We start from the raw sequence: 22,338 nt of genomic DNA on the forward strand, positions 1-22,338 counted from the left end.
TTGACTGTAGTTTGAGAATTCAGTTAAATTGAACTAGAGGCACGAAATTTTGAGTAAGTGCCCTTACTGTGCCCAGCAAAGTTTACCGGTACTACTCGTAGTACTTTTTAGTTTACCGGATTAGTGCTTTTACCGGTTAGTTTAACGGGATACACTAACGTTAGTTTAATAATCGTGGCTGACTTTCCAGTTTCCAGAGTCGAGTTGACGGTGCTTGATATGCACGTCAGTTATGTAAGCGTAAACAAGAAGATTTTCTCTCCATTTTATTGCGTAACATTTTTACCAATGAAAAAACACATCTTGTGGCACATGTGCAGCTTATTTACACCCCGTATGTGACAGTAATATGTTGCGAGTCGTTTGGCCAAGTCGATAAACGCAGCAAGTGAACGAGTTGGAAATTAAAGAGAGTAATGTTTGCTCAGAGATAGCTGGCCGAAGGGAGAGCCATGTGCCATCAGCGTATCCGCATTTATATCATACGCTCGGCTAAATCATACTCCTTCCGTGTCGGTCCCGGAAAACACCGAGAAGCCAGGCTCCCAGCTAGAACAGAGCATAAAAACCAACCAATGTCGATCGATGTAGCAGCACGTTAAAGGGGTCGCTCCCGACAACATTCCCTGTTCACCTGCGCTTCACGCTGCACTGCAGCAATGAAACTGCACTCTTGGTGACAAATATTTCCTGAACGCCGGTCGATGCGGACAACTCGCGCTAAAACTGTCATAGTCTGGCAAATATTCCCTGTTATCACAACCCTAATTGCTGTTGAACGGTTACAGGACAATACAGGTTCACCTACCCATATTTCCTGAATTCCTGTCAAAACAGCGATCGATGCTGACCGTCACCGATCAGGCAGTCAACCGAGCGATCAATCCCTGTTTTTTGCTGAAATACCATAGTACTACTGTACAGGAAAGCTGGCGTACAAGCCCTATTTTGGCCAGGACCGTGCCAAGGAAAGCGCTCTTTCACAGTGTGAATCGACAATCTTCCTGGTAATGGGTAAATTAAAATACTACATCTCTCACAGGAAATTATCAACTATGCTGCATTGATCACGGCCGTTGCGCGTACACAGAGCCCGGCCCTGTATGTATTCCTGTCGGATTCGCCGAAGAGATTTACCATCACAGTCGTACCGTGCTTAACTGTCTCCCTGTTTCGTTAAAGATTTTACGGTCACTTTTCAACATTAATTTTGGATATTTGCCGCGATCAATGCGCTGGAAGCGTTCTTTTAACGGATAGATCCAGCGATCCTTATCAACACGCTTTGGGATATTTTTCCACGCATTAATAAGCGGAAGGTACGAAATAATTTGTGAGGTATATATACGTTACTACGTATACGATACGTAATTCAACGCTCAATCCTACCATTCTAAATGGTTCTGCTACGAAATTTTTTGGGCGTTTAATTCGTTGCACTGTAAATTTTTTTCCAATTAAAATGCATCGATGAATCTCATGAGCAGAGACTTTAGAGAGTTATGCAACGTTGTAGTGCCTGTAAATTCACCGCTGGATATAAAGCGTACTGGCGAAGGTTCTCGGCATCGAATGTGCAGCGTCCACAGACTGATTAGACCGCGCGCGCGCGCGTATATAAAACATGACTATTTTTCTTTTGGCTTTTATCGATTGATCTTCCCCCTTTTAAAACATCAGCAGCAGCTCATTTCTACCACTACAAAAGTGATTTTTCCAATGTTTCCGCTTTAATAGATTTGACTAGCGTGTGCCGTTTGGGCTGATTTATTAACTTCTTATCAAATGCCGATTGCGTTTTTCCCATGTATTTTAACGCTTGTGAAAACACTCGGATTTATAAGTGCTCGAGCGATTCGCATACGCAATGCAGTGGTTTACTTGGAATTTTAATCGATAAATTTACATTATTATGCAACGATGGCAGAGGCGCCAGCTATACGTTTCTTTTTAAAATTCGAAAAATATATAATTGTTATAAAAAGATAATGAAAAAATCAGCTATTTTTTATGGAAAATAAGCAATAATATTAACTGCCGATGATATAAATTATGATAATTATAAGTAAAGGTTACGTTAGTCCCCACTAAATTTTTCTGCTTTAGCAATATATATTGTGCAAAAATGTAGATACCATAAATTAAAATTACAGATTATTTGTATGTCCGCTATTACAATTTCCGTGAAAGGTTGTGCAGCGCATTGTATTGAGTGTTCGCGGCGTTTATTAGTTAGTTACAAACATTATCGCCGGTTTTTTTACAATGGAGCACACGTGGATGTGACCGAGGTCAAAATAACCGGATGCGCTGTTTAATAAGTGTATGCGTTTATAGTTGAACCATCGATAATCATCCTGATGCAGATTGTACGCAGAATCGGTCCGGACGATTATGTAAATGGTATCAAGTTTTTATTAAGCACTTGATGCGCCAGCTCTTTATTCCGCCACATCAGAAGATTTTTATACCCGCTTTAATGCACACGTAGTCGTATATCCATACAGCAAAACTGGTGATTTTTATTGCTCTAAGCAGGCAAATCGAATGTGAACGAGTATGCATTGTGTAAACAAGAAATACGCGTATCTTCATCTTGAAATACAATTGCACTCTGGATGGATAAATTACACAATTTCACGGAAATTATGCCAGCTGCATTATATTTTTCAAATTGCTAAACATATCGACTTTTGAGTCAGTTTGATTTATGGCTGATTGCATATTCCCAATCAATGTAGCGAAAGAAGGTACAATTTGAGTTCGCAACATTTGCTAGCAATTTTTTACATATGGTTTTTGTCGGACTAATTAATTACGTAATGCATTCCGTCAATTATCGGTTTGACGGGAGGAAGCGGAATTTTTTAGGCGTGTCTGTCTGCGTATATTTTTAGAATTTCCGGTGGAGGAGAAACAAATATGTAATTATCAACAAATTGGGATCACATGTTACGTAACCCTCATGTCAATCGTCTGGCATTTTAAATGGCGCGTGCACGCCAACGGGACGAGATGGCGAACGGCACAGATTGTCACTTGTATTAGTTGTATAAGAAAGAATGTAGGAGAATGTTATATCTATATGTATAGTATATATCAAGTGCCGCAGATTCAACCTTTAGCTAGTGATACCAACTTAAACAGAATCTCAAAGTAGGATCGCGTATTTATATGCAACCGATCCACAGAATGAACGAAATTAAAGAATGTATATAGATATATATGAAATGTATCGTTTAACTGATTATCAGTAACACCTGAAAAGTTTACCCTGCGAGCATGTTATTTTAATAATAATATTATTTATTATTTATTAGTTATTTTAATAATATCTTCACTTTAACGACGGCAGACATACATAAGAATGTTTATTTGTAGATAAAAGAATAGCATGATTAGCGAGTCACATCATCGTATCCCCGCGCAGTCGTGGCCAGACACAGCAGCCAGTGCATTACCGGCAAACATATAGCGATCATTTCCGGGCGTGGATCGCAGCTTGTGTGGATGAGAGCACCGGGGCTGCGCGCCGACAGCCAGCGTTTGGGTATATACACGCCAGATATATTTTACGTCCTCCAACGGTCCATCCCGTTTTTCATTCATACAACACCGCCTTACACACACACGCACACACGCTCACTCACATATACACACACACCGACGGAAAACGACAGGATCGGAACGCGGCGGCGCACACCAGCTCTAAATCTATCGCCACACACACACATAAACCAAACGGCTGTGTGTGTATACCGTATGCGTGTGTGTGTGTGTGGAACTGGATCGAGCGGATTTTTTGACGACGCAAAGAGCGAAAAGAGAGGGAGAGAGAGCAGCTAACGGCATCCTGTCTGCTACTGCTGTTGGATTATAATCACTGGCAAAACATGGATTAGTTAACGGTTACGACGCCGCGACCACTCTCCACAATTCGTGTGTCGACCGACGGAACGCGACCCGTGCGCCACCGACGACCAGGTCTGTTTTGTTGTGATATTCTGTCTTGGAAAATATGATGATAACCGTGCTGGATGCCAGTGGGGTTGATATACTGCATCGCCGACCCGCCGTGGATGTATGATCGGTTGTTGTGTGGGACTATTCGTTAGCGGGGACGCAGGGAGGGGAAGCTTCGAACGTGTGTGTATTTTGATGGTGGATGCTCGGCGATTTCTCCCGTCCGCTGGCTAATCTGATCAAGTTCTCCCTTATGACAATGTTAAAGCAAGATTCCCGACCGGTGAGTGACAGTCTCCGCTGATCAATCGTTGTGGCGCTTTTTAATTCCCGACATTAGAATATGCGTGGGAACTTGTCATAGCATTAAATGCAGACACAATGTTCTTTCTAAATTGTAATAAAATTGCGTGTAGACAATTGTGTTTAATGAATTTTTGCAGCAGCAATACGAAAAACTGTTTTCTAACTACAATACACTGTACTTGAGGGGATATACTGCAATACTGATTATCACTTCAGTGGTATAGCGAAGCAGTAGTACTTCGGTAAACCAGACAGTTTTATTACCTGCTTTTGTACGAAATTTTTTTTAAAACCTGGATCGATCTTCCCTAAATTATAATTAATTTTGTGATTGAAAGTATTTCGGTGTGCCGTTCTTTTATGAATAACGATCAAAGCGAGAGAAAATTTTTTACAATATTGCACTTTATATTTCATAAAATGCCCGATCTGTCAACGACGTGTACGCGCTGGTTCTTTGGGAACATGGTTTGTCCGCGGTGTAAAATTTTACGTAAGACATAACACTGATTACCGAGCGTAATGTATATGGATGTTATTTGGCACAGCAGGCGTTAGCGTTAACGTTATCGCTGGTGCTGTTTTCTGGCCCGGTCCCCGCAACTGCGCCGTGTTGCGGATATATACGTGTTGGCAATGGTTGCTCATCTTGGCGTCGATTTTCGATCTTTTGTCCATATATTGATTTTCCCTTTCCGCGTTTCCACAGTATATACAGCGTTTCGTGTTCCTTTTTCTATTCCCCAGCACTCAGTCCCGCAACACAACTCTGTAGAGGCTGGATTATATACACTGTAGTGCAAGCTGTACACGTTTATCTATATACCGTCTATATATCGTCAAGTTGTTCGCCGGACAAAAACCGATATTGTACCCCATTGGCAGCTGTTCAATACGAAGGACGCCCATTTAATCAAATTTGCTACAAAATTTCCCCATTGTAGCCAGTGCGTACCGATTGTTTGGGGGAATAGAGCAGGGCACACGGAAAAAAGGAATCAGTTTCCTTAGATAAATATGCCAGCGTAAGGATAACGTAAGGTTTATCATATGAGCAACACATCAACGATCCGCCTTATTCGATAAATAGCATTTTTTACTTGATCCTACTCAAGCAGCAGAGAAAACTACATTAGCTAGTATTCTGTACAAAACTCCTTCCCGAGCCGGATGAAAAAATATGCCTGTAAAATTTTGGCCAGATTTGCAGCGCCTTGGCATTGCAATGTAGATCTTAATTCATATTCATTAACCGTTTTTATTTTTGTAATATGGGGATAGAATTTTTGTTTGCATAAAAAGTTGTTACTTTTTTTATTGCTTGTTCTTTTGATTCCTGAACTATTTAAAGCAGGCGTATTTAGAATTGCTTCATATGCAGAACGATTGATTTTCCGCATTAATTAAGGATGACATAAAATACCGGTAACATTTGTGCAGTAGAAACATATAAAAATTTCAACACCTCCAGGTCATATAGTGGCGTTTTGTTGAGATCCCAGCAGCCGGGAAATCTATATTGATATTAATGGGTGGTCTGTCACAGTTAGGGCCGGGGTGAAGGAATCTCATGAATTTTGATGGGGACCTTGTTTTCTGTATATACGCTGCATGTACAGTACACGCGGCGCGGAATATACTGCAACATGTTGGCGTAGTATACAGTGGGTTTAAGAGCCGTGGTTACATAAATTTTTATCTACTTTCTCCGCATCCTGCCGTAGCTGCCAACGTGTGATGTAATTGCTGGCCGAAAGGTCTGTGATCCTGCGACTCCACTGCTAATCTCCAGAGGGCATCCGGGGCCGCGCGACGGCATCCCCAATCGATACCCATTTCCATAGACGAATAACTCGCCACGTCGCGCTTCTATCGCTTCTTCCCCGTTTTTCCTGCATGACTGCTGCCGGTTGCCGGGAATTGCGCTATACAGCATTGAACGGTCGGCGCGGCGCATGCAGCGCACAACAGTGCCAGGGCTATACTTGTCCTGTCACACAAATATACTTGAGATAAATTGACTAATCGGAAGAACATGTAATTCCTATTATCTGCTTTATAATACGCCAAGGAGCAGCCGGCATTCTATATATGTTTGTGTGTGTGTCGGGATAGAATAATGCATTCAAGTACCGATCATGATCACTACACTGACAGACTGGTCTATTAGTGTTGCACTTTATTTGCTATACACATTACTCGTGTTTGTCAAATAACTTTTATGTCCAATTAAAAAACTCTATGCAAAATGAGATAGTCAGAATTTGAGGCTTTTATCTAGTAGGTTTAATTCTAAAACAGAAAATCCTTTTACAATTTTTAAGTCCAATATCGAAAAATCTTATTGTAATTTTTTATATGTATTAGAAAATGCCTACTTTTTCAAATAACTTTTAAGGTTTCGTTAGCAGTTTCCGTTTATGGATAGCCTGCATTTTGCTGTGATTCAAATTGTTGTCGTTTACAACATTAGCTAAATGTAAGGTGTGTGTCGCATGTTATACTCGTATTTATAGCAAATGCCATTAATATCGCACGCAAAAACCCGAATTCAATTTGTAAACACATTCGACCCAGCATAATCCAATAAGATCTTTGAATGGCGTATTTTTACCCGTGAGCCCCTTCAAAATACGCGCCGTTTACGTCATAATTCACACGTGTGCGCTTATACAACAAGGGCGCACCTTAATTTGTTTACAGTCGACCGCGTAAGGTCAAGCGCCGCGCGTACTACGATGTTGTCTATTGGCATGTGGTCAGAAGAATGCAAACACACAAATCTGACTAATACACACATAAACACAGCGCGGCCACGCGTCATGATAACCCTGGGCGCGACCTCCGCGTTCGTATAATGCACACATACTGCACTGGGAACCGGAAGTCTTCTACGCCGGGAAACCACAACAGATCTTTTATTTAGCATCAAGTGGCCGATCGCGCACTATATGTGCGTAATGGCGCGCGCGCTTATATCTCACTCCGTATATATAAATGTATATATGCACACTGGCCGTGAATGTTTGTACGCATGGAAGGAATGTGATGACAACAGTCCCAACGCGGCCAGACAATGACGTCAGTGGCTCCTGCAATTTGATAATCTTGTGGTGGCAGCATTCGAGTGTCGGCCGACCAGCGATAACTCCCCGATATTAATCGGCAATTTGCGTACAGCTTCTCGCAATGGCTCTTGTTGACAACATGTTTGCGACCTGAATATATTGCCATTAATACTACGTTGTAATAACGGTTGCATTCATTTACCGGTATTCGTATTTCCTGGTTCGCGAGCAAAAAAATTGTATCATAAATTCTATCTATTCTTTTGTAAAATAAATGCCATAACCGATTCATAATTGTTTCTGCAGTTGTTTTATTTAGCTAAATAAGTTACTCTGGGTCATGAAAACCCATTGGAAATTGTGTCATCGCATTGGTAAATTTTTAAACATTTATGTACAGTTTCGTGTAATGTGAGCCTATAATTTTTCCCATCATCACTTTTTGGGACAGGATCGGTCTAATGGTATCTCGGTGAAATCAATTTAAGCACTGGCTGTTAAAAATTGATAGCAAGTAAATGGTATTTGCAGTATATATAGGCGCCTGTCTCCGGCACAGTATAGAAGGTGGAAACACGCCGCAATAAATCTGCTATGTGGGAGAAGTAATCAGGTCACGAACCCGGTTCCGTTCAAGAGAATTTGACGTTTATTGCCGTCCTTGCTACATGTAACAAATAGGAAGCTATGCTAATTGTCGTTCAATTTCAAATCCTATCCCGTCCAGATTGGCAACACTTTACTACTGTACATGCCATCTTCATTAATAAATTCTCGATTTGCCGGCGATTCTGCGTCGTTTTTAATTACCGGACATGGACAGCTAGGTTTGGAAGTGTAAGATTAATTGCTTCTAAAAACTCCGTAAGATAAATGTTTGTTCTATTTCTGAATTTTATGGACGGGTGGCTTGCGTAGACTTAAATCTGCTGAAGACTTTTATTTTGTCTTAAAAACTAATATGGAATGTATTATAGGCTGTTTAGTTAAAGATAATTTTGTACTGACGCAAGATCGTAAAAGATTTATATATGCATAAGCTGCAGTCGAGCGAACAGCTTTGTGTTGTTCGTCACCAACGTCGTCAAAACATGGGATATGTACATGCTTATACCTTCCAACTTTTTTTACCCTAGCGGCGTGTTTACGTACGTGCGTCGCCTAACACATCCATTTTTCAAGTAATTAATTAGCGTGTGACCGGCTTCGAAGCTGGTGCTATTTACAGCCAGCGCTTGAGAAAAAACGTGGCTTTAGCAAATGAATTCGTTTACCATTTTCTTTGGATCATGGCGTAGGTAGCTGAAAAGAGCGTATCATCAGTGGCACGAGTATAAAAATAACCACTCTTCCTGTTACGTCAATGCCTGGCCAAACTGTTGCAAGAATGGGAAATCCGCGTGTGAATTGGTACAAGTGTAATACCCATGTTGTTATGTACGGTAAAGCCGGGGCCGGCCGGGACCAAATCTCTTCTCGTTTATGAATAGGAAAACAGACACTCTCGGGCGCAAGGTGCAAAACAGCGACACTGCTGACGTCAATGGCGGCCAACTGCATCACGTGCCGGATTGCCAAAGTGGCATGATGGTGTTATTGATACTTATGCACACACACATTCTGCACGGGATACAGTACACTGTACATACACCGATGAGCGGTGTCGGTGACACTTCCGGTCCGCTGGGTTCTCCGGCTTGACCTTAACCGGTGATATTGTTGTGTGTTTCCCCTTTAACAATGTGGAAAGAGCACTGGCGCACAGTGTCGCAATAATAACGGCGCGTTGTGGATACATGTGTTTACCAAATCCGACTTGTAGAACTGGCACTGCGGTCAGGCAACCGCTCTGTTGTGCGAAATTTTGAAGGTCGGTAAATACGTACAGTGAATACCAATTTAAATATTTTATGTGTGGTTTTAATCTTAGTTTTACATTTTAGTTTTTCTAAATTTTGATTGATTTAGTTGATTGCAGTTGTACATAAGCCTCTTGGTACAGGGATATAATTATACACTTCGAACAGCATATTACGCGCGAGTACAACACGTACATACCACACAGCACATGCATTGTAAGTTTTACGGTACATCTGAACTCAAAAATTTTCGCAGTAGTAGTTGTAATTTTTTTGGATGTGCATGAACAGGCAAGCTTGTAACTTGCCGTACATGTTGCAGGATTACAGTACACAATATGCGGATGTTTTGAAAATAGGGCAGGGTACTCGTGTTAAGCTGCAAAAGTTCTACTATAAAGGGAGGAGAATCCACGACATAAAAACAGCCGGTATCTGCGTCCTTTGCTGTTCGAATATTTGCAGGAATGTGCATCCGTCATGCATCGACCGATTATGGCTCGCATAGCATGTTTTGTAAAGCAGTACAGTTATTAATTAGTTGTCACTTGACTCATTCCCGAATTAAAATTAACGGCCTCTGATACCGCTGCGTTACGCATCGACGGTACTTGCCAGTGGACATTGGGCAGTTTGCCCTGGATTGTTACGTTTTACATTGCTGTATACTGCATCTGGCAAACGTTCACTCGTGGATATACTTTCTAGCCGAACATATAACGCTGCTCCAGTTATCCGCGTATCTCGTTGTTGTTGTTGATGTGAGGCAGGATAATCTGCGAGATAATGCAGTATGTAGAGTAATACTCTGGAAAAGTATTTTACGTTATTCTAAAAGTTAAGCCGTGGAGCGGCGCCGCAAAGCCTTAAACTATCATTATGACTTGTTGGCCCACGAAATAATTCTCGTATAAAAAACAGTGCAGATACTTGGGAAAAATTCTTCTCCTGACCCGTGACTCTTTTAAGAAACATACAAGCTGCTTATTAGAGCGCCCGAAACCTTAATATTTTCTGTTCTATGCGGGTACTGCGTCTGTACTTACAGATTAAATTGCACTTACAGGTTAAATACTTGCGTCTGCACAGCTTGACTGGGTGCCTTGTACATCGCCGATGTACATCGGGGACGGTACTTGGGAACATACATTCCCGCGTGTAGTATCTTATATGGTCTGCCGAATACCGACAGATGGCGCTTTTGTAAACCAAAGAAGCCGGCTTTATCTACGAGAGATTTAAGCGTTGCTTTGGCATAATATGGGTTCGGGTGCTGCATGAGTTTGTATAAGGTATCCACGTAGTACTTATCAAATGTTTTCTTTCCACGAATTTTCTGATACTATAACAATTATAGAGATATCGCGTGGTAAACTGGGTACAAGGGCCGCACGCTAGTAAAGCATCATGTATCTATATGAAACTCTTGGCGAATTTAGAAAAGAATGCTTCCTACTGTCTTCAAGACCTCTTTAAATAATATTATTTTGTTGTGGTATCTGCGTGCTGGCTTTCCTGGAAAGCCGGGGCTGGATGCTGGAAATCTTGCACAGAGTGCAAAGAACCATTGTGAGGGACAAAATTTTTACCCGTATACTCGTTACTCGTTTCACGGTGCTTGCACAGCCACGAATCATGATTATATCGAAAACTTCGCGCTGCTACCGCTGAAACTTTTGAAACCAAGCAACTTACTTTGGAACAAATTACTGCGCTTTCTAAATAGCTACTCAACGTCCAGAAAATATAAATGTATAAGACTATATTCACTTAGAGGAGTTTATTACGCAGAACATTGCACTGATGTTCATTTTAAACTTTTAAGGAGTTTATTTCACCGATAGCGCGACGGCCGCAGTTGCTAAGTTTAAACAGAAGTGACGTTATATTCTTACAGTTACAAATTACAACTATCATTTCGATCCAGTTTCGGGAAAGTACAAAAACTTAAATTGTAACTTTTAACCGTTTATTAAACTGACACATTAAAAATTTGTTTTTTCTCTTGTGATAAAGCACTGGTCAACGGTCATCATGACGATAAAGCACCGCATCTGTAATTTAAGTACACAATAATTAACTCATCCATGTATTACAGATGAGTAGTGCATCGTACGCGGGAAATGATCTCCGGCTGCGCAATAATAATCCCAATCCGCGATCCCGGACAAGTGTCGATACGCCACCTTCCTCACCGAACCAATCAACCGATCGCAGCCTAAGAATCTGCTGCTTTTCCTGCTGGTAAGTTTTTAAAAGGAACAATCCGCACCCCGATTCACAGTACTATGCCGGTTGTATGGGTGTACGTGTTATGGGCGTACATGTCGTTATACATCTCGGTTAATTACACTAAAGTGCTTTCCGGGAACTTTCGTTTTTCTACACATCTTTCATCATACTCACGCGACCCTGTTGGCGCTACCTCTGTGTAATGGTATCCTTCTCCATCCACCAGATGCCGAGCATCCGGCTTAATGATGGAAAAGGCGCGCCACAATCGCACTATGCATGCACGATACATACGCATTGTTAATGCATATATTCGGTAATAGTATATACTTCGCGTTCACTTGGAGATCTTCTTACTCTGACGAAATCTACCAGTGACTCATGTCCACCTACACCAGATCCGCATTGACTCACTCACCCCGTCCCGCTACTGCGGCGGGAAAACGTTTTCCCACCGTGTGCGCGCGCGCTCACTCAGAGTACTGTGATAAATTAAAGGTCACGCACATGGGCCTAGGGAGGCTGGAGGGAAATCAATCAGGCGTATGGGCAGCGTGTGTTGCCGAGAGATCTCCGTATAATCCACTGCAGCCTGTTCTCTCCTCCTCTTTCGCTTCATATCTCTCCTTACCATCCATCCACACCTTCCTAAACGCAGTGCTGCCGGCGGAAAATGCGCCGGCTCGCAGTGTATATCTATGTATCCGGCAGATTGCCTTTGTGGCCCACACACTCTCACTCTTCTATGCTTCGTTCTGCGTCCTTGGTTGCGCTCGCTTGACTAACGAGGCACACCACGCTGCAGCCAGGCCAAAGGCTTATGTAACTATCCGATAAGCCGACGTTTTCCGCTCCACGCTAAATGGACTAATGGGGGAGAAGGAAAACTAACAGGAAAAACTTGGCCGTTTTTGTGTAGCCTCGCCTTTTATGTATCTGCGGTAAATTATTAATTAAACTTTGAACCAAAAAATTTCTTTGACTCTTAATTTTCTGCTGACTTGAACGCTATTTGCTTTCAGATTTCATAGACTCTCTGAAAGATGTTGAAAAAAGCAAAGCAGCGAGGTTTTCTTGATATAAACTAAAAATCGCTACTTGTTCCTTATCATTAATATTGGTTTTCTTTAAAATGCGCATCAACAATTGAACATTTTAATGATTGAACATGCAAGAATTAATACAAATTTAAGACTGGATCGAAAAAATTATGATCGGTTTACTTAAATAAACGGGTATGATTTGCTTATTTTGCCGGTAAGGCTTAGGCACAGTAACGTCGGTTTCACGTTAGACGTTTACCGGTCCAGCCGGACTGGGAATCAGGTTGGCTCTCTTGGCCGTTCTACGATTTCATTAGCCTTTTGGAGAAAACGTGCGCAGCGGATGCAGCGGTCTAAACAGGAGAACAAAGCGGTTAATTTGCTGCTATACTGCACGCGGCCGGTACATGCCGGGACTGTATATTAACGGCTACATACATATATGTATGTTGTACGCTTAATGGAGCCTGGGCTGCTGCTGTGGGGATTTGCGCCGTCCATGCGGCGGATGCGGGCGCACCCATATTTCCATTAATCTCTCACCAGGTGCCGATCCATCACTGGATGCCGGCACCGCTGATTCGTCGGCCGGCCGCGTGCAGCAGCTCCCGGTTGGGCCGGCGCGCGCAACGCGCATGGTATCAGTGCTCTGGTTTGTCTAGTGCAACGCTCGCCCGGCTACATCATCCTGCACATCGCACGCCATCGAGCCTTCCGCGGCAGCTGTGGGATTGCAGTTGAGGAAACGGCGGCGCTTCATGTCATACCCGACTGGCAGTGTGTGTTCTTTTCTCTCGCATCCTTGACCGTCACAGCATAATGTCATACATGTCGAACCGGCGATTTCGGCTGCCAGTGATATATTTATCGTTTTCCGGTGTAATTCTACATATCTAGAAAAATGTACTGATTTATATATTCGTGCTGGATTACGGAATAATCTCGTCTCTTTCTTTAATGTATACATAATTCAGTAGCGCAACTGGTGATTGTGGCACGGCGCGGCGTTTTAACCCAGCTCGATCGCTTCCTTTTGAGCTCCGGTGTTTTCTCATGCGGACTTCAGGACCACGCGCGGAAATGTGCATGTCAGCAGCATACGCTGCAATTCTCAGCCAGTAAGAATTAAGCACATATTACCGGCAATGTGCTTGCTTATTCAATCAACAAACGTCGGCTGTCGTATATGTATATGCATATATGCGCCGCGATGTTAAAGAACTGTAGCCAAGAAAACGGCTCGCATCGGTGCTGAAATAATAAACAGGCAATCCGGTCAGCGGGTCCTGCCGAGAGAGAATCCAGACCCGTTTGTGTGGTGTACAGTTTTCCACGTATGACGATTTTATCGTTTTTCTTATTACAACGCCGGCCTCGAGGTGTTGCATTACCGAGTAGTGCAGTTTGTGCGCGACGCGGCATGATTCCCACACTATGCGACGAATTATGAGAATGTTAATGCTCGATATGAAACAAAGATACCCTGGAGAATGTTACTGAGCTTGGCTGCATTAAGCAAAGTTTTTTTTTCAATGCGTTACTACTGCGTATAACAATGCTGTGGCTGTTTTTTGAATGCTGTAATCTGCCCAGTCTAACGCTTGGTCATCGTTTTTCTAGTTTATCAAGGAATCCCGCTCCATCCCGACCGCCCAAACAACCACCGGATATCGGCAAGCCTTTACTTGGTCAAGATGAACTTCCGTAAGTTCCACTAGAATAATTACGTATGCTTGTTAAAACTTGTACCCGTAGCAGTAATACTGTATTTTGCGAAATTAAATGCAGCAGGGACCTTGGTTCATTCGTTTTCCATAAAAGATTTTGAAATGACACATGAATTTCAAGTTCTCAGAATATCGTTTCAGTTCTGGTAAAACAAATCTTAAGAGTTATTCTTTTGCAATGTTTTTCATAAATCATTTTATGTGCGTCGTAATATTGTGGTGGGGAAAAAATTGTTCAGTCGACGATGTGGCCCGTCCAAGCAGGTCATTTTCGGCCGTTAAACAGTCCAGGGAAGCTTATTGGATTTTGCCAATTGGCCTTAACGTAATAATTTTCCGGGAACGGGTAATATTATCCCCCATTTCGCGCACATACACACGCAGCGAGCACTCTAACACATATATACCGGCATTACGCGGTGGCTGAATAGGCTAAGGGATTTGGGATGAAGGCACAGAAGGATGTATATACGGTTAAGAGGGAAAAGGGAAACGCATAGATGCTGCGCGATAGAGCATTTGTTGTCCCGGCCCGTGCCGCTGACGATGTACCGTATAGTAGCGGCTAATTATTGAAGGAAATCAAATATGGCCTCATCATGTTACCGGGCTGCAGCTTAACGACTTTCCCACACAACATCCCTTTTTTATGGAATGCATTACAACCCCCATCAACAGGGCTCTCTTGTATACACTAATGTTGTTCTGAGCCGGCAATACATATATCTACACGGTGGGTTACATAAGCGCACTATATACAGTACATCGCGCCTGCGAAATGTATTCCACCACACAGTGGCCGTGCACACAATATGATGATGATATTCTATATGGCTCGTATACAATCGATTGTCACCGCCAGCTACAAAGACAGGAAGACAGATTCCTTTTTAAATAATATCTCCACTGTTCCGGCCGGAAATGCCATCCCAGAGTGCTGACAGGCCCGGCTTACGCGCACGGGGCAGACGTTACTACGACATCTGCCGGTAACACTAGATGCCGGTGTTATCCGCCATATATCCAGGCGTTAGGGTTCGATAATTAACGTGTTTTTGTGGCGGATACCCCGTGTTTTCTCCGAATACGTATCTTACGTGTAAGGCTTTGGTGTTGTCAGCGCTTTTCGATCCCTCACGCGGTGCTAATGCGGTTTTACAAATCTAAACAATTACCGGGTGGTAAGCAAAAGGGAGTGATTGTGATGGCCCTAACATGACCTTTCTTGGTATACGTGGAATGTCGTAACGTGGGAAAAATTTTACCAAAATTTCACGCATCATTAAGCTGCCATTTTGATAAACAAATGCAATATTAGTGATGGAAGAATAGACGGTAAACGTCATTTATCGATTTCGGATACATGTTACTGATGCTAACCGGGATTGTTTGGAGACTTTGGACTGTTTTTCCACAAGAAAAAATCACGACCGTTTTTCTACATACATCGCGGGATTCGTCAATAAATCAGAGTGCAGCCAGTTCTCAGGCATTATAAATCGATTAAAAATTCAATAGCACTGCAGTTGTGAATAAAACATATTGATCCGCGCGGCGGTGTACAACACACACACACACACCGCATCGGCGTATAAAAGGTTAAAAATAACAGACTTTTTTATGGCTGGTCCTTGCGTTGTAAAAAAGGGGAGCGCGTATATATGTATTGTGGCACTGAAAATGGCAAACTCGTGTCGTCCGCATGAGAAAGGCAACATCGTACAACAACATACCAGTGCCACTTTAATTTTCATTGCACGTAAACGGGTGGCGCGCGGTGCGGGTAAATAATGATGGCCGGGATTCCATTATGGTTAATCTGCATGTGCCGCACTATTCAATCAGCTTCAGCCATCTGACGTCACTTGTGTGGTCCGGGGTGAGCGCGCGCGCTTTTGGGAAGAGCTGCCGCTTTTATGGTATATACGTACTGCTGTACAGCATTAGCAGTATATGGCGAAATGTATAATTATCAAACGGCAGACCCACGCGACTTCCGCATTGGGAAACCTTAGAGTATGCGCCGCACCACCCATAAACAACTCCCTGCCGCAATAACAATATTATGCACGTTAGATACTCGTTCGGGCCTCCCTGATACGCATCCGCACATGTATTATGCATATTCTTCTACAACAAGCAGCCACTCCCCTCTATGATTCAAAACGATTTTTTAATTTTTGAGAACGCAAAAATATTTTTGATACTCGTATATATAAATGACAATATGATTTTACAAATAGGCAGCTGCTTGTACAGTATTATGAGGTTTCAGTGCGAAGACTTTTCATGTACACGCATGATACTTTTAATAACAATCACCTTTTGTACTCTTCCTTAATAGAGGTTATTTTTTGTATGAATTTTTTTTTATTATTTTTCTGTTGTGCGTATATTGTTATTTTTTCGAAGGCGTATACTTCATTGGCATTTTGTACATCATAATTTTGAGTACATTTACTGTAAATTCTGTAATTATAAATTTATTTGAATGTTCATTGGGAAGTTCAGAAGATGGATGACATGATAAAAATATAACAACGAAGGTAGTGCGCAGTCTGGTACTAGCAAATTGTCTGGTTCTCGTACGTAATGCAGTAGTTCTTCGGAATACCTAATCTGTGAATCCTTCTTTGAAAATAGCTGGTGGCACCTTTTCAATTAGAGTCGATAATCGGGGTAGATGATTATTTTTTCCGTTGCAGGATAACCGCCGAGGATGTGAGATTATGGGGCGAAAGCTTTGATAATGTGATGAATAGCGTCAGTAAGTATTGATTATTCTTTAACCAATTGCCGGGCGCATCTGCACCGCGAAACCTCGTCCAATTAACTCGGGGAAATTCATGCACAATTTAACAACTGTGCTCTTACGTGTTTTATCGACCGTGGTTTAATAAGAACGAACGGAAAGAAAAATAACATAAATTTTATGCAAAAACGGAAAATTCATTAATGAACGGTAATCCTTAAAATATTTGTGTATTGTTACGTTTAGTGGCGTCATCGAATGAGATCATGTTTTTTCTAGATATCTCATTGAAGAATTTTGTTGCTTGGTGTAGATAGTTTTTAGTTGACTTTGAATTCCAGTAGTGTTCATTCGGACTAATGTTTTTTGCAGGTGGAAGGCGTGTGTTTCGGGATTTTTTAAAATGTGAATATAGCGAAGAGAATATATTATTCTGGTTAGCCTGTGAAGATCTCAAAAAAGAGACCAATCCGGAAACGGTGGAGGAGAAAGCGCGCATAATTTATGAGGATTATATATCAATACTTTCGCCAAAAGAGGTGAGTGTCCTCCTCCTGTCTATTAATATTTAAAAAACTAGATAGTCTACAGAGTATACAGAAGTACCGGATGCACATACGCAGGACAAAAGCATTTTCCTTGAGCGTAATAAATTAGTCAAACACTGTGAGGTAATATCTTTGCCTGTCCGCTGTATATATCTCAATCACCGGCGCAAAGTTTTTGAACTATAATACCATTTTTCGGTAAAGTTTCATCGATACGCTTAAAGTTCGAACATCGGCTAAAATTAAAATTGCTGCAAGGTCAAATAAATTTTATGTGAAATTTTAAGCGGGGCGTTTTTTGAAACAGTTAATATTTGCTTTCATGCAGTTTCAAGCATTCAAGTTCGGGTACATCACGATAGGGACGAGGAAAAAATTGTCGACAACTTTCAACCTAGACTCTCGTCGTGCGCTCGGATGTTTCCACTGGGTTTTCAGGGAAATGTGTAATTTAAACACGGGAATAATTTATTGGACGGTACGGCATATATATCCGCTACGGCCACGTGGCCGTTCCCGACTGCAACACAATGTCATGTAGTTTGGGTAGCACGGGGATGGGCTGTATATATAGCCGGGACTTTTGGCACTGTCGAGCTGACAAATTCAACCGGAGATGAAGGTTGAGTTCGTGGCATAATACGGGAAATGGGGTTCGGCACAAGTATGCACACACGGAGACGTAGAGAATCCACACACACACATCGATTGCCACACTTCCTAGTTCGACGAAGAGAAAAAAGGTTTGCCTTAATTACTGCTTCACCGCGTCGTTGAGATCCAGAAAAAGCCGCGACCATCCCACATTGACTTACTACTGATTCCGTGTATTTCTTACACCAGTGAGCGTATTTTTTGCCACATTATTAATTTTCTGTCTGGGCTCAGTTTAGGCGGTGACACATTTATAACAGGAGGTTGGTGAGAAAACCGAGCGTGAATGATAACATCCAAAGGTCAACTGCCCGCAAGGTGTTAGTTTTACCACTGAGGGAATCAATACTCAGCCTAAGTAATGATTTGTACTCAACTTTCCCGCGCTCGCTGTTTATCGCTCTTGATTGACCCGGAAATGTGACAAGTATAAAGGTCATGATGAGTATTTAATTATTATCACATTATTCCCGGTGTATATTGTATTCGTGGCTACATGAATACACGGAAATTAATACTCAGTGCTTTTGTTAGGGGACATGATTACAGCGTCCGTTCAGCCGGTGAAGAGGGTTCATTGTGTTCATTTTTCAAAAAATCAACGTGCACTTGTTGTGGGAATTTGTCATAATTCGGTTGGAAGGAGCATGTACATGGCCGTTAATGGCAACGTACAGAGGATGTATTCTGTAGTTTTATTTATTTTTCGCGCGCGCCCGAAAGCGAAGAAGAGAGAGAGAAAGAGAAGGAGGAAGGAGAGTGCGGGCGCGATGAGGAGAAAAGATCGATAAAGTGTTGCCAGTGAGTGAGATTGGTTCCACGCTGCAGACACCCGGCACCGACAGTTGATGCTGCTGGGGCTGCTACATACATTTACGAGGGGGTATATTCAGTACCGCGCGGCAGTGTTGAAAGATCTCCGACACATTTTGTCTCCTCCGCGTGCACAAATGTGTATCCCTACGGCTGGGAAATCTAATCAGGACCAGCTTCCATCCTTTATGTACACAGTTGACAAGAGGCATCTTCTCTCGGCGCAACACAAGCGCTCTTGGACATTTTCAAATAGTTAATTAGAAAAACGCACACTCGACAAACTGACCGGCACTCCGCGACACATTTGTTTTTCTTATTAATTTTTCACCGTATGAAATTATGTAAAAGTAGTAAGTGAATTCCTATATTTAAGGTAATCGTTTTTATAATATTATTTTGCATAAAATTGATTCTGTTTATAAATGAAAACCTTATAATTAATAAATTATCACAATATTTTCTGAAAATTTGTCTGTTCTTCTATGGTTTCGTGACCTGCACATTGTCTGTTCTTCGCTACAATGGACGGAACAAATGCATACCCGCTCATCGTGTCATTCGTGTGCATTTATTGCATAATAATTATCACGAAATCCTCACATGTTTCACCGAGTACGATAAGCGCCGGTAATTAATTTTGCTTGATTGGAATATGCATGTCAATCCGGCCGCCAATAATGTATCGTCCATTGTCGAAAGACAGTTGACATTGGGTAACGTGTGGTAAGCGCGCGCGAGTTGCTGTAACACGACATCACTCAGCAGGTTTTGGGTGTGGTGCCGAGTGCGACTCCTCACATGCCCGCACTGATTTTCGTCCCAGGCTCCGTCCGCTTTGGCAGCCCTGATTAGTAGATCCGTCGGCGTATGCTAGTCTGGGCATCGTGTTTCCTCGATGCTAAACGGCGGCGCCGTTCGTAATTGATGATGCCGAGCGCGCGCGCTCGCACAGCAAAACGAGATGACAACTTCTTTCAGTCCGTAACTGATTTTGACGCTTCGTTATATACGATTGTCACTATTTGGCACAGAGTACTGCGGAAAGTTGCAAATTATAGAAAGAAAAATTATACAACTGCACAACATTTAGTCCCCAAGACCCCAACCGCTTCGTGCAGACTACGAGCATCATAAAAACTTCCAAAATTGTAACGATCTGCGGCAAAATGATTGTAGCGTTAACTATTTACTTGCCTAAAAAGATTTACTGTAGGGCCGAATGAACGAATATTCTGTTACGTAAGCAAGCTAAATTGTCCATGCCGGCAAAATATTTACTGTACGAGGGTCACTCAAAAATGTACAGAAGTCAGTGCGTGAACTTCCACTGTAATATACTTTTTCAATTTTTTATACATGACGTACTCGTATATTTCTTTCAATCGCAAGGATAAAACAAAATGTTGGGCATGCTTGTAGGTTAGTTTGGATGCCCGTGTCCGGGAAATAATTAATCGCAACATGGTGGAACCTTCCCGTTCGACGTTCGATGAAGCTCAATTACAAATTTTTACCTTAATGCATCGTGACTCCTATCCGCGATTCGTCAATTCGCCCCAGTACCGCGGCCTAGTGGACAAATATCTCAAGCCCAATGCCAACCTGCCCGGCGGGGGCGGAGCGGCACTGGCGCCGCCCGGGGGCGGTGCAGCCGCTGCCGGCGCCGCGGGCGGCCGAGCGAATAATTCCGGTGCCTCATCCGTCGGATCCGCGCCTCAGTCCAGCTCGTCAAATTCCCACATTCGGACCTCAATGTCGTGATTTTCAGACACACAACCCCTATTATACACAACTCTCTGCTGTGTGTATTGTGGCGTCTGTGCGGTGGCGTGCGTATTTTGTGTTGCAGAAAACGGCAACCATCCAGCAAAACCAATTGGCTCGTGTTATTTCTGTTTATTTGGTCTATGTTTTGTTCATCGGAAATTATATGATTTTCCTACTGGGAACGGCAGCATCCTCGCCCAAATTTCCACCACCTGGAACATGCAATTTCTCAATTATTTCGACGCGAATTATGCTGTTGGTCCAGTTGGCGACTAATTTGAATTCCGAGCAAAAAGACGTTTTTATTCCAATTGGTTCATTTTTTTGTGTTTCTGAGGATCACGATTTGAAAATTTTTTTGGCTGATAGTTGTATTCAGGATCAAAAAGGATGAAATAGCGGCGGGGGAATGGTTGTGCGGGAATTTGCACTGAAGGACTGGAAAAGCGTATTTGCGTTGTAAAAAATGGTTTTCTCTTTTCTCTTTTTTTTGTTGCGGCATTCCTCTGGTTTCGGGCGCGCGGCGACTGATGAGATGTATGTATTAGTCCCGGGGAAAGGAGCGGCAAAATTTGTTGCATTGAAATTATATATATGCGTCGACAGATGCTCGCCCTGGATCCGGCACCGGTGTCTGAACAGAATTACACACAGAAAAATGGTTTTTTTGTTGTCGTTTTGATCTCCTGCCTCTTCATCCTGACTGCCAGTTATGGTGACGCGGTCAGAATTTTAGATAAATGAAAATGTTCTTCTTTGGGATAAGTGTTCAAACGAAGATTATTTTGTCGTTTGTCCTCGAATCAATGTGTTTTCACCATACGCGGACAACAGTCTACTCTTTCTTTCCTGTGTAATTTTGGCTTTTCTGTTTCACAAATCTAGACTTCTGTTTTCTCTCTCTTTTTTTGTTTCAAACGTATACATGGTGCATTCTGTTTCCAGATGGACAGCAAATCAATAACAATTTACAACGTGGTTCTCGACGCTTGATTACGCTATGATATCGTCGCGGAAATAATAATTGCGTTAGCCAGGTCATATGCAGATTCTCACGACTTTGACCTTTTTCTGTGATTAAACCCTAACGTTTACGACAACAACATCCACTTTTTCCGCTAAAATCACTTGGTCAGAACCATTTGTAGCGCGCATAAGTAAATCACCATCATCATGCAGATGCAGGGTGTCACTGCGCAGGTTACATCAGCATTTATGTAATCAAATCGATTGGCATGAACCTTTCCAGTGTGGATAAAAGCCGCATGGTATTTATTTTGCCATCACGTGCAGCATGCAGTCAGCTCACTTATCCGGTTGACGATACAGTAATTCATTTAGCTTTCTTCGAATGGCCATTAACAAAACACAAGAGTCGTTTGACTGGATGCACGTTGTCACGAGGGGTACACAATTAAATTTAAAACCAACGGGAAGTACCTAATCCAGCCTCAATATCCGCGCGGACAATCAGCGGATAGTGACCCCGACTCCCGAGTCTGTAAAAGTGACTAAGTGCTCGAGCTGGTCGCAAGATATCGGACATAAAGATTGAGTGCATAGTACCTGAAGGTCCCGACTCCCGAATTTGCGTACTTGATAT

The 22,338-nt window shown here is 42.4% G+C and overlaps 1 protein-coding gene across 4 annotated transcripts; it reads left to right on the forward strand.

The window, feature by feature from the left end:
* The first annotated feature begins 951 nt into the window (after nt 1-951).
* On the forward strand, nt 952-21,714 carry LOC129587394 (regulator of G-protein signaling 20-like). 4 transcript variants are annotated; one of them, XM_055481130.1, is made up of 8 exons: nt 952-1,338; nt 3,382-3,984; nt 4,045-4,246; nt 11,295-11,440; nt 14,092-14,175; nt 16,904-16,965; nt 17,323-17,489; nt 20,388-21,714. In XM_055481130.1, the coding sequence occupies exons 3-8, from the start codon at nt 4,166-4,168 to the stop codon at nt 20,727-20,729; spliced, it is 882 nt and encodes a 293-aa protein (XP_055337105.1). In that variant the 5' UTR covers nt 952-1,338; nt 3,382-3,984; nt 4,045-4,165; the 3' UTR covers nt 20,730-21,714. The 4 variants fall into 4 exon arrangements, with proteins under 4 accessions (XP_055337105.1, XP_055337103.1, XP_055337104.1 ...); XM_055481128.1 differs by having other exon boundaries at nt 953-1,338; nt 3,382-4,246; XM_055481129.1 differs by having other exon boundaries at nt 953-1,319; nt 3,382-4,246.
* The last annotated feature ends 624 nt before the right edge of the window (nt 21,715-22,338 follow it).

Source organism: Paramacrobiotus metropolitanus, unplaced genomic scaffold (genome assembly GCF_019649055.1).
Source record: "Paramacrobiotus metropolitanus isolate TYO unplaced genomic scaffold, Prichtersi_v1.0 Parri_scaffold0000025, whole genome shotgun sequence".
Taxonomy (NCBI): Eukaryota; Metazoa; Tardigrada; class Eutardigrada; order Parachela; family Macrobiotidae; genus Paramacrobiotus; species Paramacrobiotus metropolitanus.

Coding starts and splice junctions, on each gene's coding strand:
- LOC129587394 (XM_055481130.1), top strand. CDS start 4,166: ATGCTCGGCGATTTCTCCCGTCCGCTGGCTAATCTGATCAAGTTCTCC. Junction 4,247..11,294: donor TAAAGCAAGATTCCCGACCG/GTGAGTGACAGT, acceptor CATGTATTACAG/ATGAGTAGTGCATCGTACGC. Junction 16,966..17,322: donor TAATGTGATGAATAGCGTCA/GTAAGTATTGAT, acceptor TGTTTTTTGCAG/GTGGAAGGCGTGTGTTTCGG.